This window comes from Stegostoma tigrinum, chromosome 16 (assembly GCF_030684315.1).
Source record: "Stegostoma tigrinum isolate sSteTig4 chromosome 16, sSteTig4.hap1, whole genome shotgun sequence".
Lineage (NCBI taxonomy): Eukaryota > Metazoa > Chordata > Chondrichthyes > Orectolobiformes > Stegostomatidae > Stegostoma > Stegostoma tigrinum.
Window position 1 is genome coordinate 65,068,396 of NC_081369.1, and position 19,459 is coordinate 65,087,854.

Here is a 19,459-nt window from a genome sequence, read left to right on the forward strand (position 1 = left end):
CTGACCTGTTGTCCTACTCTAAGATCAAACTAACCTGCATACCCATAATTTTACTGTCATCCATGTGCCTATCCAAGAGTCGCTTAAATGTTCCTAATGTATCTGACTCTGCTACCACGGCTGGCAGTGCATTCCACGCACCCACCACTCTCTGTGTGAAGAACTTACCTCTGACATCTGCCTTATACCTTCCTCTAATCACCTTAAAATGGTGCCCCGTGATAGTCATTTCTGCCCTGGGAAAAAGTCTCTGATTGTCCACTCTATCTATACCTCTCGTCATCTTGTACACCCCTACCAAGTCACCTGTCATCCTTCTTTGCTCCAACAAGAAAATCCCTAGATCCCTCAACCTTTCCTCATAAGAACCAAAAGAACTGTGGATGCTGTAAATCAGGAACAAATACAGTTGCTGGAAAAGCTCGACAGGTCTGGCAACATTTGTGAAGGAAAAGACAGAGTTAGTGTTTCGGGTCCGGTGACCCATCCTCACGTCTGAGGAAGGGTCACCAGACCTCAAACGCTAACTTTGTTGTTTCCTTCACAGATGCTGCCAGACCTGCTGAGCTTTCCTCATAAGACCTGCCCTCCAGTCCAGGCAGCATCCTGGTAAATATTCCCTGTACCCTGTCTAAAGCTTCCATATCCTTCCACAATGAAGCAACCAGAACTGAACACAATATTCCAAGTGTGGTCTAACCAGGGTTTTATAGAGCTGCAGCATAACCTCGCAGCTCTGAAAATCAATCCCCCGGTAATGAAAGCTGACACACCATATGCTTTCTTAACAACCCGAACAACTTGGGTAGCAACTTTGAGGGATCAATGGAAGTGGACCCCAGGATCCCTCTGTTCCTCCACATTGCCAAGAATTCTGCCATTAACCCTGTATTCTGCATTCAAATTTGACCTTCCAAAATGAATCACTTCACACTTTGCTGGGTTTAATTCCATCTGCCACTTCATTGCCCAGCTCTGCCTCTGTCAGTGAGGATGCAATGATCATGGCCAAATGCGCAGCAATCTCTTCCTTCGCTTCCCTCATAACCTGGAATATATCCCATCTGGCCCAGGGGACTTATCTGTCATCATGTTTTTCAAAATTTCTAGCACACCCTCCTTCCTAACATCAACCAGTTCAAGCATATCTGCCTGTTTCAAGCTGTCCTCAAACGTCAAGGTCCCTCTCACTGGTGAATACTGAAGCAAAGTATTCATTAAGGACCTCTCCTACATCCTTTGACTCCACTATCTCTGATTGGCCCTACCCTCACTCTGGCCATGCTCTTGCTCCTTACGTAAGTGTAGGACGCCTTGGGGTTTTCCTTAATCCTATCCACCAAAGTTTTCTCATTTCCCCCTTCTAGCTCTCCTAAGTCCATTCTTCTGTTCCTTCCTGGCTACCTTGTAGAGCTGTTGAGCCCTGTCTGATCCTTGCTTCCTCAACCTTAAATAAGCTTCCTGCTTCCTCTTGACTAGATGTTCCGTATGTTTTGTAATCCAAGGCTCCTTCACCTTACCATCCCTTCCGTGCCTCAGTGGGACAAACCTATCCTACACTCCCTAAATAACCTCCTCATTTCTGTTGCATTTCTTTGAGAACATCTGATCCCAATTTATGCTGCACAGTTCCTGCCTAATAGTATTGTAATTCCCCCTCCCCCAATTAAATACTTCCCCATACCATCTGTTCTTATCCCTCTCCCTGACTATAGTAAAGGTCAGGGAGTTGTGATCACTATCACCGAAATACTCTTCCACTGAGAGATCTGACACCTGACCTGGTTCGTTGCCAAGCACCAAATCCAATATGGCCTCCCTGGACACACCTGACAAAATCTGCTCCATCCAAACTATTTACACTTAGGAGGTTCCAGTCTATATTAGGGCTGTTGAAATCACCCATGACAACAACCCCATTACTTCTGCACCTTTCTAAAATCTGACTTCCAATCTGCTTCTCAGTGTCTCTGTTGCTATTGGGAGGGTCTATAGAAAACTCCCAATAAAGTGACTGCTCCTTTCCTGTTTCTGACTTATACCCGTACTGACTCTGCACAAACCCTCCTCCACGACCTCCCTTTCTGTAGCTGTGATACTGTCCATGATTAGGAATACCACTCCCCCACCTCTTTTACCTCCCTCCCTATTTTTTTAAACATGTAAACCCTGAAACATCAACAACCATTCCTGTGCCTGTGATATCCAAGATGCCGTAATAGCCACACCAAAGTAGCTCCAAATACTTTTGCGTTAAAATAAACACACTTCAAACTTCACAGTGACTGCAACTCTGTTTCATAAACTGTCTGTCCTTCCTCACAGACCCTCTGCGTGCTCTGCCTGCCTGTACATCAGCTACCCCATCCTCTGATCAGTAACTCCGGTTCCCATCCCCCTGCCAAACTAGTTTAAACCCTCCCTAAGAGCTCTAGCAAACCTCCTGCCCAGGATATTGGTGCCCCTCCAGTTCAGGTGCAACCCGTCTTTGCTGTACAGGTCCCACCTTCTCCAGAAGGTATCTGAATGATCCACATCTCTGAAGCCCCTCCCTCTTACACCAGCTCTATAGCACATGTTCAGCTGCACTCGCTTTCTATTCCCAGCCTCACTAGCCTGTGGCACTGGTAGTAATCCTGAGATTACTACTCTGCTTATCCTGGCTTTTAGCTTTCATCCTAACTCACTAAATTCCACTTTCAGGTTCTCATCCCTTTTCCTAGTTATGTCATTAGTACTGATGTGTACTGCGAATTCTGGCTGCTCACTCTCTCCCTTAAGAATTCTGTAGACCCGATCCAAGACATCTCTGACCCTGGCATATGGGAGGAAACACACCATGCGAGAGCCTTGTTCATGACCACAGAATCACCTGTGTGTTCCCCTAACATAGAACATAGAACATTACAGCACAGTACAGGCCCTTCGGCCCTCGATGTTGTGCCGACCTGTCATACCGATCTCAAGCCCATCTAACCTACACTATTCCATGTACGTCCGTATGCTTGTCCAATGACGACTTAAATGTACCTAACGTTGGCGAATCTACTACCGTTGCAGGCAAAGCGTTCCATTCCCTTACTACTCTCTGAGTAAAGAAACTACCTCTGACATCTGTCCTATATCTTTCACCCCTCAATTTAAAGCTATGCCTCCTTGTGCTCGCCGTCACCATCCTAGGAAAAAGGCTCTCTCTATCCACCCTATCTAACCCTTTGATTATTTTATGTGTTTCAATTAAGTCACCTCTCAACCTTCTTCTCTCTAATGAAAACAGCCTCAAGTCCCTCAGCCTTTCCTCGTAAGAACTTCCCTCCGTACCAGGCAACTTCCTAGTAAATCTCCTCTGCACCCTTTCCAAAGCTTCCACATCCTTCTTATAATGCGGTCACCGGAACTGTACACAATACTCCAAGTGTGGCCGCACCAGAGTTTTGTACAGCTGCAGCATCGCCTCTTGGTTCCGGAACTCGATCCCTCTATTAATAAAAGCTAAAACACTGTACACCTTCTTAACAGCCCTGTCAACCTGGGTGGCAACTTTCAAGGATCTGTGTACATGGACACTGAGATCTCTCTGCTCATCTACACTGCTAAGAATCTTACCATTAGCCCTGTTCTTTGCCTTCCGGTTACTCTTACCAAAGTGCATCACTTCACACTTGTCTACATTAAACTCCATTTGCCACCTCTCAGCCCAGCTCTGCAGCTTATCTATGTCTCTCTGCAACCTACAGCATCCTTCGTCACTATCCACAACTCCACCGACCTTAGTGTCGTCTGCAAATTTACTAACCCATCCTTCTACGCCCTCATCCAGGTCATTTATAAAAATGACAAACAGCAGTGGACCCAACACCGACCCTTGCGGTACATCACTAGTAACTGGTCTCCAGGATGAACATTTCCCATCAACTACTACCCTCTGTCTTCTTTCAGCAAGCCAATTTCCGATCCAAACTGCTATATCTCCCACAATTCCATTCCTCTGCATTTTGTACAATTGAATCTCCTGTCACTGTTGCTCTCCTGTTCTCTCCCATTCCCTCAGTGCCAGAGACCTGGCCGCTATGGCTTTCCCCTGGTAGGTCCTACCACCAACACCCCCCTCCCCCATGAACAGTATCCAAAGCGATATACTTAATATTGAGGGGAACAGCCACAGGAGATCCCTGCACTATCTGTCTATTCCCTTGCCCTCTCCTGATGGTCACCCAGTTACCTTTGTCCAATAACTTGTGTGTGACCATATCCCTATGACTCCTCCGTATCACCCCCTTGGCCTCCCGAATGATCCGGAGTTCATCCAGCTCCAGCTCCAGCTCCATTTCCCTGACTTGGTCTGTGAGGAGCTGGAGTCGGGTACACTTCTTGCAGGTGAAGTCAGCAGGGGCACTCGTGGTGACCCTTACCTCCTACATCCTGCAACAGGAGCATGCAACTGCCCTAGCTTCCACCCCTACTACGGTAGCTTGCCAAAAGAGAGAAAGAGAAAGAATAAAAACTTCACCTTACCAACCCTCCACAGTCTTCTGTTTGGGTTAGAGGAGGAGGATGGGTGCGAGACACTACGCATGTAGTGTTTCATGTTTAGCCACTGCCTGAATATATTAAATAAAAACCAATAGAACTGCAGATGCTGCAATTCAGGAACAAAAAGAAAGTTGCTGGAAAAGCTCAGCAGGTCTGGCAGCATCTGTGAAGGAAAAAACAGAGTTAACGTTTCAGGTGCTTTGGAAGAAAGGTCACCAGACCCAAAATGTTAACTCTGTTTTTTCCTTCACAGATGCTGCCAGATCTGCTGAGCTTTTCCAAAACCTTTGTTTTTGTGCCTGAATATATTTATCCGCTTACCCAGCAGTTCCTGTGTCCGCATTTGCTCCTGCTCAGCCTTCACTCTGCCTATTCGCAAGGCAAGTATTTTATACACAAAAGTCCTTCCTCGCACACACATCTCAACCCCCCCCCACCCCGCCACCCACCGGCTCACGCTCTCATGACCCCTGCCGCTGCAATAGAGGCTGCAATGGGTCCTGCTCCTTAGTCTACAGTCCATCTTCCTGAAGTTTTGATGCAAGACCTTATCCTTCATTCTACCTTTATTGCTGTACTAATGTATACCTTGACCTCTGTCTGCTCACTCTCCCCTTTCAGAATGTCCTACAGCCTCAGTGACATCTCTGACCTTGGCACTGTAGGGGTGACACACCACCCAGGAATCACATTTGCAGCCACAAACGCCTGGCTATTTCCCTAACTAATGAGTCCCCTATCACAATCAATTACAATTGCTTTCTTCTTCCCCCCATCCTGTACAGTCATCCTGCTGTGACACCAGAAGCTTAGCTCTGACTGCACTCTGTTGAGAAATCAGCACCTCGTCAGCTTCCAAAATGGGAAACCAATTTGTGAGTGAGACTAAAGGGGAGTCCTGCACCACCTAACTGATTCTCTTGGACTCCCTTCTTTCCTCCAGTACCTTCTGCTGCAGTGTATCGCACTGTCTAAATGCGCTATCCATGTAACTCTTGGCCTCACAGGTGTCAGTGTCTCTAGCCACCTCTCAAGCTCAAGAATACAGCTCAACTTTCTGCCCTTGAGCGTACTTCCTGCACACATAGTCATCAAGGATGCTCATAAAGTCCATGTGACACATTTCACTCAGCTGACCTCACCTGCCCTGACTTAAAGTTAGTTAGTCTTACTTGATAACTTTTCTAATTCCTTAATCTTAAAGATACTCCCTTTACCTTAACTTTAGCCTCCTTCTCTTATTCTCTGACTTTTATTTAACCCGGGTGTTTCTCAGTTAATCCGTTAATAATCTTCTAGCCCTTGGTCCTTGGTTTGTTCCTGCCTCTAGTGATCTGTTAAAGTATTTAGGAAAGCAAGATAGCAGGAAAAAAAAATCCTCCCTCCCCTCCTTCACCTCATTCCTACAGTTAACAAAATGCCACACTTCACTCTCTGCAGGGTGTACTGTGTTCTAGAGATCTCATTTTCATACACTGCCTCAGTTGCTTTACAAACTTCTTTAAACCAGGTGAGCAGTTAGTCCCAGTTAACTATCCAAGCTACCACAGCCTTGATCACTAAAAACAGATTTGTTTTTATACTCCTCAGCCTGAAAAGAGACTTATCCATCAACATTTTAGAATTAAACCTTACTGAACAGAAAATCTTGTCAAAGAACTTGTGACAATTAGGACTAGATTCCAAAGCAAGAGTTTAATTCTTAAAGCCCTACACTTAACAAACTGCCACACTGCACTCTCTGCAGGTTGCACACTGATACTCTGAAGATGTCTTGCTGCAATTGCATGGAGCTTTGGTGAGACTGCACTTAGAGTGTCCCTTTCATCTGCGGAATATTCTTGACATTGAGGGATTGCAATGAAGGTTGAATAGACTGATTCCCGAGAATGTGATAGTGTCCTATGACGACAGATTAAGGATTTGAAAACTGTGTTTCCTGGAATTTAGAAGAGTGATCTAATTGAATCATTCAAATTCTTACAAGCCTCAACAGGTTTGATGCAGGTTTCCTTGGCTAGGCTGGCTAGAACAGGGGGATCTAGTCTCTGAATAAGGGGTAGATGAGGAGGAATCTCCTCATTTGGAGTTTGGTGAATCTTTGGAATTCTCTGCTGTGTAGGGTTGTGGAGCCTCCGTCATTGAATGTATTCAGGAAGATTGCTCGGAAGCAGAATAGTATGGGGAAGTTGAGAAAAACCTTCGGCCATGATCTTCGTAAATGGAGTGGTAGGCTTGAGAGGCCAAATGGCTTCTGTCTGTTCCGATTTCTGGTGTTCCCAATGTTGATTAACCCGGTGCATCTCCTTTAGCTCTTGAAGCATTGTCAGCCAATCATTGGAAGTCTCTCAATGTAAATGAGTAATTTGATCCAGTTGGTTTGAAGTATTTACACAATGGGATCTTTTTGAAGTATTGTTGCTTACATTATTGATGCCATAAGTCATTGGAAGTGATTAAATGTGCTATTGTTCTGACATGGAGATTGCAAGCCCAACTAAATCAACCTCATTATCAGTGATTTGCATGAAATTAAACCATTCATTGACCCTCAAAATTGCTCAAATGTTACGAACCAGAATTTACAATAACAGAACTTGGACAACTTAAACAAAAAAAATTAATCAAAGTTTATATTTAGCAGAATACAGATAAGCTACAAGGCAATCTCATTAAAATTTACGATCAAAGCCCAATCTCCTTTGTATATAGATTCCCATTCATACAATGAGTGTTACTAATTTTTACAGACGCACCATAGAAAGCATCCTATCCGGATGCATCACAGCTTGGTATGGCAACTGCTCGGCCCAAGATTGAAGAAATTGCAGAAAGTTGTGAATCTGCCCAATCCATCACGCAAACCAGCCTTCCTTCCCTTGACGTTATCTACACTTGCCACTGCCTCAAAAAAGTAGCCAACGTAATCAAAGACCCCTCCCACCCTACTTATAATCTTTTGCACCCTCTTCCATCAGGCAGAAGATCCAAAAGTTTGAAAACACAAGCCAACAGATTCAAGAACAGCTTCTTCCCCACAGTTATCAAACCGGGAACTGCAGATGCTGGAGAATTCCAAGATAATAAAACGTGAGGCTGGATGAACACAGCAGGCCAAGCAGCATCTCAGGAGCACAAAAGGTGACGTTTCGGGCCTAGACCCTTCATCAGAGAGGGGGATGGGGAGAGGGAACTGGAATAAATAGGGAGAGAGGGGGAGGCGGACCGAAGATGGAGAGTAAAGAAGATAGGTGGAGAGAGTGTAGGTGGGGAGGTAGGGAGGGGATAGGTCAGTCCAGGGAAGACGGACAGGTCAAGGAGGTGGGATGAGGTTAGTAGGTAGCTGGGGGTGCGGCTTGGGGTGGGAGGAAGGGATGGGTGAGAGGAAGAACCGGTTAGGGAGGCAGAGACAGGTTGGACTGGTTTTGGGATGCAGTGGGTGGGGGGGGGGGTAAGAGCTGGGCTGGTTGTGTGGTGCAGTGGGGGGAGGGGACGAACTGGGCTGGTTTAGGGATGCAACTCATATTCCGCCTGGGAACCCTGCAGCCTAATGGTATCAATGTGGACTTCACCAGTTTCAAAATCACCCCTTCCCCCACTGCATCCCTAAACCAGCCTAGTTCGTCCCCTCCCCCCACTGCACCACACAACCAGCCCAGCTCTTCCCCCCCACCCACTGCATCCCAAAACCAGTCCAACCTGTCTCTGCCTCCCTAACCGGTTCTTCCTCTCACCCATCCCTTCCTCCCACCCCAAGCCGCACCCCCATCTACCTACTAACCTCATCCCACCTCCTTGACCTGTCCATCTTCCCTGGACTGACCTATCCCCTCCCTACCTCCCCACCTATACTCTCTCCACCTATCTTCTTTTCTCTCCATCTTCGGTCCGCCTCCCCCTCTCTCCCTATTTATTCCAGTTCCCTCTCCCCATCCCCCTCTCTGATGAAGGGTCTAGGCCCGAAACGGCAGCTTTTGTGCTCCTGAGATGCTGCTTGGCCTGCTGTGTTCATCCAGCCTCACATGTCTTAATTTAGCTTTCTTTTCCAATATTCTGTGTGATTGGCTTGTCCAGTGCCTTCCTTCTCAGTCAGCATCCAACCAGCTGCCAGTTCCTAAGCTTAACATCATTTTGTGCCAAATCATCTACAGTGTTCTAATTACACTGCGTTATCGTATCAGCTGGTCCCCAAAAGCAAACATCGGTGTTTTGTTAACTCAAATTATTATTCAAAGTTCAGTTCTTAATTAAAACTCTCAGTTTCAAACCAAAAATGAGAAAAATCAAAGAAAAATAGTAATGGCATCAACACGATTCTGCTGTGACATTGAACTATATTTGAATTGCACTTTTCACTGTGATTGAATTGGGAATGCTACCATTCAGTTCAGAATTGTTTGGCAAAAGAGGATTACTGATTGCTGTTCAGTGGCTCTTTCGTGGTGCTATACTATTCCAACCTACGCAAAGAGCCTTGGGAAGTTACACAGGTATTTAAAATACTGAATTGCATAAAGAAAGTTAATCCAGAACAATGCTCTGGTATACGAGGAGATGAGGATAAAACAAGAAGGCTCAAAGTTGTCTTGGGTAGATTAGAAACATGGAATCATAGAAAATAGGAGCAGGAGTAGGCCATTTGGCCCTTTGAGTCTGATCTGTCATTTAGTTTGATAATAGAGCCGTAGAGTAATACCACATGGAAACAGGCCTTTTGGCCCAAACTGGTCCATGCTGACCATGGTTTCCACTCAGCTAGTTCCAATTGCCTGCATGTGGCCCATATCCCTCTTAACCTTTCCATCTATGTACCTATTCAAATGTTGCTAATTAACCTGCCTCAACCACTTTCTCTGGCAGCCCACCTCATATAAGCACCACTCTCTGTGTGAAGAGGTTGCCCCGCAGATCCTTCTTAAATCTTGCCCTTCTCACCTTAAACCAGTGCCGTCTAGTTTTCAAATCTTCATCCTTGGGAAAACGACTATATGTGTTCATCCTATCTATGCCCCTCATGATTCTATATGCCTCAATATGGTCACACCTTATTCTCCTGTGTTCCAAGGAATCAAGTCCTATCCTATCCCTATAACTCAGGCCTACTAGTCCTGGCAACCTCTTCATAACCAACTTTAGGTACATTTAAGTCGTCATTGGATAAGCATTTGGACGTACATGGAATAGTGTAGATTAGATGGGCTTGAGATTGGTATGACAGGTCGGCACAACATCGAGGGCCAAAGGGCCTGTACTGTGCTGTAATGTTCTATGTCTATGTTCTATGTCTATGTCTATAACAGAGATAATGAGAACTGCAGATGCTGAAGAATCTGAGATAACAAAGTTTAGAGCTGGATGAACACAGCAGGTCAAGCAGCATCTTAGGAGCACAAAAGCTGATATTTTGGGTCTAGACCCTTCAACAGAAAAGGGGAAGGGGGAGAGGGTTCTGGAATAAATAGGGAGGGGGGGGAGGCGGATCGAAGATGGATAGAGGAGAAGAAGGGTGGAGAGGAGATAGTTAAGTTAAAGAGGCGGGGATAGAGCCAGTAGAGGTGAGTGTAGGTGGGGAGGTAGGGAGGGGATAGGTCAGTCTGGGGAGGACGAACAGGTCAAGGGGCAGAATGAGGTTGGTAGGAAGGAAATGGGTGTGCGGCTTGATGTTGGAGGAGGAGATAGGTGAGAGGAAGGACAGGTTAGGGAGGCGGGGATGAGCTGGGCTGGTTTTGGGATAATAGACAATAGGTGCTGGAGTAGGCCGTTTGGCCCTTTGAGCCAGCACCACCCTTGATTCCACTACCTTTAAGAGCTCTATCCATCCCTTTCTTGAAAGTATCCAGAGAGTTGGCCTCCACTGCCTTCTGGGGCAGAGCATTCCATATATCCACCACTCTCTGGGTGAAGAAGTTTTTCCTCAACTCTGTTTTAAATAGCCTACCCCTTATTTTTAAACTGTGTCCTCTGGTTCTGGACTCACCATTCAGCGGAAACATGCTTCCTGCCTCCACAGTGTCCAATCCCTTAATAACCTTATACGTCTCAATCAGATCCCCTCTCATCCTTCTAAACTCAAGTGTATACAAGCCCAGTTGCTGCAATCTTTCAACATATGATAGTGCTGCCATTCCAGGAATTGACCTTGTGAACCTATGCTGCACTCCCTCAATAGCGAATGGATGTGGTCTGGGGAGGGGGAGATTTTGAAGCTTGTGAAATCTACATAGATACCATTGGGCTGCAGGGTTCCCAAGCGGAATATGACTTGCTGTTCCTGCAACCTTCGGGTGGCATCGTTGTGGCGCTGCAGGAGGCCCAGGATGGACATGACTGCAGAATGGGAGGGGGAGTTGAAATAGTTCGCGACTGGGAGGTGCAGTTTTTTAGTGCGAACCGAGCATGGGTGTTCTGCAAAGCGGTCCCCAAGCCTCCGCTTGGTTTCCCCAATGTAGAAGAGGCCACACGGGTACAGCGGATGCAGTATACTACATTGGCAAATGAGCAGGTGAACATCTGCTTGATGTGGAAAGTCTTTTTGGGGCCTGGGATGGACGTGAGGGAGGAGGTATGGGGCCAGGTGTAGCACTTCCTGCGGTTGCAGGGGAACGTGTCGGGTGTGGTGGGGTTGGAGGGGAGTGTGGAGCGGACAAGGGATTCACGCAGAGAATGGTCCCTCCGGAAAGCAGACAAGGGTGGGGATGGAAAAATGTCTCTGGGGGTGGGGTTGGATTGCAGATGGCGGAAGTGTCGGACGATGATGCGTTGGATCTGGAGGTTGGTGGGGTGGTACGTGCACACTTTCTAGCTTAACTATGTCTTTCTTATAATAGAGTGACCAAAACTGTTCACAGTATTCCAAGTGTGGTCTCACCAATGACTTATAAACTGTAACATAACGTCCCAACTCCTGTACTCAATGTCTTGAACGATGAAGGCCATCATAGTTGATAATCCTACTCAATGCCCTGCTCTGCTTTTTCCTAATACCTATTTGATCCCTAGAGTCCTAAGAACTGTATCGAACTCATTCTTGAAAACATTCAGTGAAGGGCTTGAAATGCTCTCTGTGGTCGAGAATGTTACCAATGTCTGAGTGAAGAAATTTCTCCTCAAAAGTCCATGATGGCCTATTCCATATCCTTGGACTGATTCTGGATTCTCCACTTATTGGAAGCATTCTTCCTGCATTTACCCTGTGCAGTCCTCTTGGAATTTTATAGGTTTCTATGAGATCCCTTACTTTACCATTCCCAACTCCAGTGATATAGTCCTAACCAACTTAGTCTCTCTTCATATGTTAGTCTTGAATGCTTCCTCCATAACTAGGATGTCCTCCCTAAGAGAGAAAAAGACCAATACTGCATACAATACTCCAGGTGTGGTCTCGCTAAGGCCCTGTACTGTTGGAGCAAGGCGTCTATGTTCCTGTGCTTCAATCCTCTTGCTACAAATGCCAACACACCATTTGCCATCTTCACAGCTGGTTACATCTGCATACTCATTTTCAACAATTGGCTTTCAAGGACACCCAGGTCTCATTGCACCTCATCCCTTCTCAATCTGTCACCATTCAGATAATAATGTGCCTTACTGTTTTTAGTGACAAAGTGGATAATCTCACATCAACCACTTTATATTTCATCTGCCATGCATTTACCCTCTCGTTCACCTCGTCCAAATCACACAAAAACATCTCCGTGTCCTCTTCACAGTTTATCCTCCAACTTGCTTAATGTTTTTTGAAAACTTAAAGATGTCACATTTAGTTCCCTCATCTAAATCATAAATATATATTGTGATTAGCTGGGGTCTAAACATTGATCTCTGTGGTTCCCCACTAGCCATTGCCTGTCATTTGAATAAAGTCATATCTTTGATGACAGATGTGATGGGCTGAATGTTTCAGCAAGCCATCACTGCTCCTGTACTTGAATCCTTTCGCTGTGAAGGCTAGCATACCATTTGCCTTTTGAAAATAGTAACATACCTACATAAAAGTACATAAGGCTTTGTGTAGAAGTCTGGCTGGCTAACAGGAAGCAGAGAGTCAGTGTAAATGGGTCTTTTTCAGATTTGCAAGATGTAACAGGTGACATGCCACAGGTATTGGGGCTGGGACTTCATAGACATTTACACCACAGAAGGAAGCCATTCAGCCCATTGTGTTTGCTGGTCAAGAAAGATCTGACTACACTGATTCCATTTTCCACCTCGTGGCCCACAGCCCTGAAGTTATGGTGACGCAATTGAATATTTCAGTGCTGCTTAATTGCTAGGAGTACTGAACCACTTCTGAGGCGTCAACCACTTAAAACAGATGAGGATAATATTTTTTTCCCTCAGTGGTTTGAGAGTCTTTGGAACTCTTTACTTGAAATGTGCTGAAAGCAGAGTCCTTGAATATTTTTAAGGCAGAGTTAGATGGATTCTTGTTACGCACCACGTTGGAAGATTTCAGGTGTAGTCAAGAAAGTGGATTTGAGGCTATAATGAGATCAGCTATATTCTTAGTTAATGACAGCACAGTCTAGAGAAGATGAATGGCCTATTCCTATTCATGAGTCATATGTTTATATATATGTATGTATGTGTGTTCATAAATGTAACACCTCTGCATATCTATCTGTGAGCTTTACAGCATAAGTGGTTGATAGTGATTCAAGAATAGAAATCCTTTCTAACTGGTCTTCCATAGCCCAGGGGTGCTGAGTGCAACTGCAGTATCTCTTCTGTCCCAGGAGAGATAGCTTACTCAGTGCAAGTTGGTGACACAACCTGGGAGCTGATTCATATTGGTAAAGCGGGTGGTTTATATTTTAACATACTGAGATGATTCGATGGGCAGATGCAGAGAAGATACTTCCATTTGTAGGGAAAATCAAAACTGTTTGTCATAATGATAAAATCAACTAAATGGAATTCAGGTGAAACTTTGATTCAAAGAGCAACCGAATGTTGAACCCAGTCCCATTGCAAGCACTTGAAGAAAGAATGCCTTAATGGGGAAAGTGCAGTAGCGTGAGGGACCTCAAACAGAAGGCTGTACTATAATTGAATGAAATATTGTGGGAAGGGACTCATACATTAAATAAACACCATTCATGGTTTTGTTTCTCTGCTCCAGATACAATATAATAATTCAGTTAATAAAGAAAAATAAAACATTTGCATTCCTATAACACCATTCCTGCACTGCAAGAATCCCAAATGGCCCTTGATGGAAGTATTTTTCAATTGTAATCAATGTTCTAATTATGCAATGAAAACTCCAGCAAATGGTCATGAAGTAAATAACCGCATCATCTATCCTGGGAGGGAAATTCAGAGTTTTGTGCCTAGATAGCTGAAATCATGATTACCATGATGGTTGAACACTGAAAATCAGGCATCAGAAGAGACCAGAATTGGAGGAGGGTAGAGAATGGAAGAATTTGAAAATAAGGTTAGTTAATTTAAAGTAGAGCCTGTACCAGAGAAGGAGCCAATTCAGGTCACTGCACATAGATTGATGGGTGACTGGGGGCATATGTGATTTTGGTGCAGAGATTTGGAGGATTCCAGTTGGAAGGCTGGTGAGGCGTTAAGTCTGAAGGTTCTAAGCAGCAGATGTAGTCAGGCAGGACACTCAACAGTATTATCTCAGTTTGTCCTGATCTTTACATTATTCTCAAAAAGTGCAGTGGTCTGGGAAGGGAAGCATAACTTTTGAGAAGTTATGACTATCAGAAGTCTGACTCAGTGCTGTGATGTGGTTAATCTGTTATCCTTCTACAGTATTCAGAATTCAAAGTCATTGGCTGTCCTAAATTATTCCAAACCCACGTGTGCTTCTATATAGAAGGATGAAGCCAGCAGATACGTGACAACAGAGTATCTGCCAGTTCCCCTCTAAGCCACTCACCATCCCGACTTGGAAACATACCACTATTTCTTCGCTGTCCCTGGGTCAAAATCCTGGCATTTGCTCCCTAAGGGCATTGTGGGTCACTATAGCACATGAACTGCAGTAATTCAAGAAAGCTACCTCACCGCCAGTTTCTCAAGGCAGCTTGGGAAGTGCTTAAATGATGGCCAACCAATGATGCCCACATCCTATGAATGAACAAAAAAATCTTCATTTTTTACAAAGATTTGTATGATGATGAGGTCATGAGCAGTGTTATAAATGCACCTTACATCTATGCTAACCTGTGTATCATTTCCACAAACGTATTCAAAAGTCTGCCCATATTCTGTCATGCACTAATTCCAATTCCATTTTCACACCTATTCTTGCAGACTACGCTGACTCACTGTCTTCTAAATTTAAAACATTTTCTTCAAATCTCTCCATATTCTTAATAAAAACCAAAAGAACTGTGGATGCTGTAAATCAGGAACAAAAACAAATTTGCTGGAAAAGCTCAGCAGGTCTGGCAGCATCTGTGAGGAGAAAACAGAGTTAACATTTCGGGTCTGGTGACCCTTCCTCAGAACTGATGGTGGCTGGGAAAACGTCAGTTTATGCGCAGAAAACAGGGAAGTGGTTGGGGTAGGGAGTAAACGATAGGATAGAGCCCAAAGAGAGAGAAAGACAGTTGGACAGACAAAGGAGTTGCTAACGATCAGGCTGGGAGGGTGTGTAGTTGTTAATGGGGACTGTTAGTGACTAACAACAGGGGGTGTGTAGTGGCAGGATATGTGGTAACAAGGCCTGGTGTGTGGGGTGGGGGGCTGGGACATGCGAGAGTTTAGGCCCTAAAATTGAACTCAGTGTTGAGTCCGGAGGGCTGTAGGGTCCCCAAGTGGAAAAAGAGGTGTTCCTCCAGCTCACGCTGAGTTTCACTAGAACACTGTAGCAAGCCAGAGATGTTGGCCAGGAAGCAAAGTGGTGCATTGAAGTGGCAGGCAACAGGTAGTTCAGGGTCTTTTTTGCGAGCAAAATGTGGATGTTCTGTGAAGTGGTCGCTAAGTCTACGCTTCGTTTTCCCAATATAGAGGAGACCACATTGTGAGCAGCGAATACAGTAGACTAGATTCTTGGAAGTGCAGGTGAAGTGTTGCTTCACCTGGAAGGTCTGTTTGGGCCCTTGGATACTGGGGAGGGAGGGGGTAAATGCCCAGGTGTTGCACCTTCGCCGGTTACAGGGTAAGGTGCTGTGCGGCTGTGGGGAGGTGTTGGGGGTAAAGGAAGTGTGGACCAGGGTATCCCAGACGGAATGGTCCCTGCAGAGGGCAGACAAAGGAGGGGAGGGGAATATGTGTCTGATATGTGTCTCCATATTCTTACACTCCCAAATTTCTGCAATTGTGTACAACCCTATCTTCTTCCTTACATTATCCTTCACTCTGCCTATGAGCTTTGACCATTGCCAATGCTTTACCTTACAATTGGTGAGAGAATCTTCTGCTCTGTCTTTTTTATGATGTGGAGGTGCTGGTATTGGACTGGGGTGGACAAAGTCGGAAATCCGACGACACCAGGTTATAGTTCAACTTCTTTAGAAACCTTATAAAATTAACTTCCTGAACAAAGCTCCAAGTTGGAATAAAGACCTTTTACTTTGTCTGTTAGACTCTGTTTCCCATGTCTTGTTTTTTAAAAATGTAAATACAAGTTATTGTTGATCCAAATGGTTGTGCTTGCAGTATCAAATGATGGTTAGGTCTGTGAATGTCAGTTAATCTTTTGCACATGGAATAGCCACATTTTCACACATTGCTTGATCTTCACTTCTTCTAATTAAGTTGGAGTTGGTGAATGTGCTGAAAAAAGTACGTTTATTGGAAGTACGAGACATTTTTTAATGTATTTTTCTTCTCTAAATGATCTCCAGGACCATGAATGGTACGAACAAGCAACAGATGTTCGGACGCAACTGAAGTTCTTTGAACATCTGGAGCGACTTGAAAAACAACGGAAGGATGATCAAGAGAGAGAAATTCTATTAAAAGCAGCAAAGGTACAGAGTAATCAGTGATGAAACCAAATTTTCAGTTCGCGTCAGTCTTAACGTCATAAATTTGGAGAGAATAGGGCTAAAACACAAACTGTCCCCCTTCCCCCTCAGTCCCCTTCCTTCCAAAGCAAAGCACATGAAAAGAAGCACAGCTCATGAGAACGGCTAATAAATCCTGTTTTGGAACTTGGCTCAGAGAGACAGGGTGACATGTTGTTGATTACTGGACCATGGTTTCAATTTTCATTTAACAAAACACTGATTACCTACTGGAGTATATACTGGAATGAGCAGCATGTTGTCTGTCATAAAATCAGCTTCAGAAAATATAATTTGGATGTCACTTCATACACATGCCTGTGTTTAAGGGGACAGGAGCCAACTTGGTGACATTGCACATTTGGATATTTGGTGCCTGCCCTCCCTTCCAATTACCATTTTACCCAAGATTGAATGTTTCCAACTTCAGGCTTTGTGCCTAAAACATTAATGCTCTATTCTTGAGTCATCCAGAGTTTCTTTGCAGAATTTGACACAGTTAAGCTTGCTCATCCCCTATTTGTCTTCTATGATCCTGCCATTAGGCACTGCCCTTATTTGGCTTACCTTTAACTTCCTGCAGTAGTTTCCTTTCCATGACCTGCTCATTACCATTGTTGGTGTGCTTCAAGATATAACCCTGTCTTCCTTGCGCAGCTCCTTATTGGTAAAATCTTTAATAGCAGGTCAACTTCCATGTTTAGGTTTCCATCCAGCTCCCTATTCCTGTTGTGACCATTGTCAGAGTAGCATTCTGGTATACAACTCCTTGACTGACATCAAATCACTGTAGGTACAAGCTTATTCCAATTTAATGTTTGTAAAACTCAACCAATTCTGCATGGCTCCTGCCAGAAGTGCCATGAAACTCCCACTTCCCTCACCGTTCCATCTTGCCCTAGAAAGTGTGACCTTTCTCAGTCGCCTCCCTCACTGTCTCCCACCACTAAGCTTTTTATGCTTATTCTTGCAATGTAGACTTAGAACATTGAAGTGCACAGCACAGGAATAGCTCCTTTGGCCCACAGTGTTGTGCCGAACATGAGGCCAAATTAAGCTAATCTCTTCTGCCTACCCTTGGCCCATATCCCTTCATTCCTTGCATGTTCATGTGCTTATCTAAAAGTTTCTGAAACACCCCTATTGTGTCTGGCTCCATCATTACTGCTGGCCATGCATTCCAGATTCTACCACTCTCACTTATATCTCCTTTGAACCTTCTTCCTCTGACCTTAAATGCATGCTCCCTAGTGTTAGACAGTTCACCTCTGGGAATAAGATTCTGACAGTCAACCCTGTCTCTGCATCTCATAATTTTATACATTTCTATCAAGTCACCCCTTAGCCTCCGCTGCTCCAGAAAAAGCAACCTGAGTTTTTCTAGCCCCTCCTTATAGCTCATACCCTCTAATCCAGGCAGCATCCAGGCACCCGCATGGGCCCCAGCTATGCCTGCCTCTTTGTAGGTTACGTGGAACAGTCCCTCTTCCGCACCTACACAGGCCCCAAACCCCACCTCTTCCTCCGGTACATTGATGACTGTATCGGCACCGCCTCTTGCTCCCCAGAGGAGCTCGAACAGTTCATCCACTTCACCAACACCTTCCACCCCAACCTTCAGTTCACCTGGGCCATCTCCAGCACATCCCTCACCTTCCTGGACCTCTCAGTCTCCATCTCAGGCAACCAGCTTGTAACTGATGTCCATTTCAAGCCCACCGACTCCCACAGCTACCTAGAATACACCTCCTCCCACCCACCCTCCTGCAAAAATTCCATCCCCTATTCCCAATTCCTCCGCCTCCGCCACATCTGCTCCCACGATAAGACATTCCACTCCCGCACATCCCAGATGTCCAAGTTCTTTAAGGACCGCAACTTTCCCCCCACAGTGATCGAGAACGCCCTTGACCGCGTCTCCCGCATTTCCCGCGACACATCCCTCACACCCCGCCCCCGCCACAACCGCCCCAAGAGGATCCCCCTCGTTCTCACACACCACCCCACCAACCTCCGGATACAACGCATTATCCTCCGACACTTCCGCCATTTACAATCCGACCCCACCACCCAAGACATTTTTCCATCCCCTCCCCTGTCTGCTTTCCGGAGAGACCACTCTCTCCGTGACTCCCTTGTTCGCTCCACACTGCCCTCCAACCCCACCACACCCGGCACCTTCCACTGCAACCGCAGGAAATGCTACACTTGTCCCCACACCTCCTCCCTCACCCCCATCCCAGGTCCCAAGATGACATTCCACATTAAGCAGAGGTTCACCTGCACATCTGCCAATGTGGTATACTGCATCCACTGTACCCGGTGCGGCTTCCTCTACATTGGGGAAACCAAGCGGAGGCTTGGGGACCGCTTTGCAGAACACCTCCGCTCAGTTCGCAACAAACAACTGCACCTCCCAGTCGCAAACCATTTCCACTCCCCCTCCCATTCTCTTGATGACATGTCCATCATGGGCCTCCTGCAGTGCCACAATGATGCCACCCGAAGGTTGCAGGAACAGCAACTCATATTCCGCCTGGGAACCCTGCAGCCATATGGTATCAATGTGGACTTCACCAGTTTCAAAATCTCCCCTTCCCCCACTGCATCCCTAAACCAGCCCAGTTCGTCCCCTCCCCCCACTGCACCACACAACCAGCCCAGCTCTTCCCCCCCACCCACTGCATCCCAAAACCAGTCCAACCTGTCCCTGCCTCCCTAACCGGTTCTTCCTCTCACCCATCCCTTCCTCCCACCCCAAGCCGCACCCCCATCTACCTACTAACCTCATCCCACCTCCTTGACCTGTCCGTCTTCCCTGGACTGACCTATCCCCTCCCTACCTCCCCACCTACACTCTCTCCACCTATCTTCTTTTCTCTCCATCTTCGGTCCGCCTCCCCCTCTCTCCCTATTTATTCCAGTTCCCTCTCCCCATCCCCCTCTCTGAT

The 19,459-nt window shown here is 45.8% G+C and overlaps 1 protein-coding gene across 4 annotated transcripts in view; it reads left to right on the forward strand.

Moving 5' to 3' along the window:
- The window catches only part of LOC125460101 (transcription initiation factor TFIID subunit 4-like), a 445,881-nt gene that overhangs the window by 121,796 nt on the left and 304,626 nt on the right, over positions 1 to 19,459 (forward strand). For all 4 annotated transcript variants that reach the window (XM_059651796.1, XM_059651795.1, XM_048547209.2 and 1 more), the window contains one exon: positions 16,347 to 16,472. In XM_059651796.1, the coding sequence (XP_059507779.1) occupies positions 16,347 to 16,472 (126 nt within the window). The remainder of the gene's footprint in view (positions 1 to 16,346; positions 16,473 to 19,459) is intronic.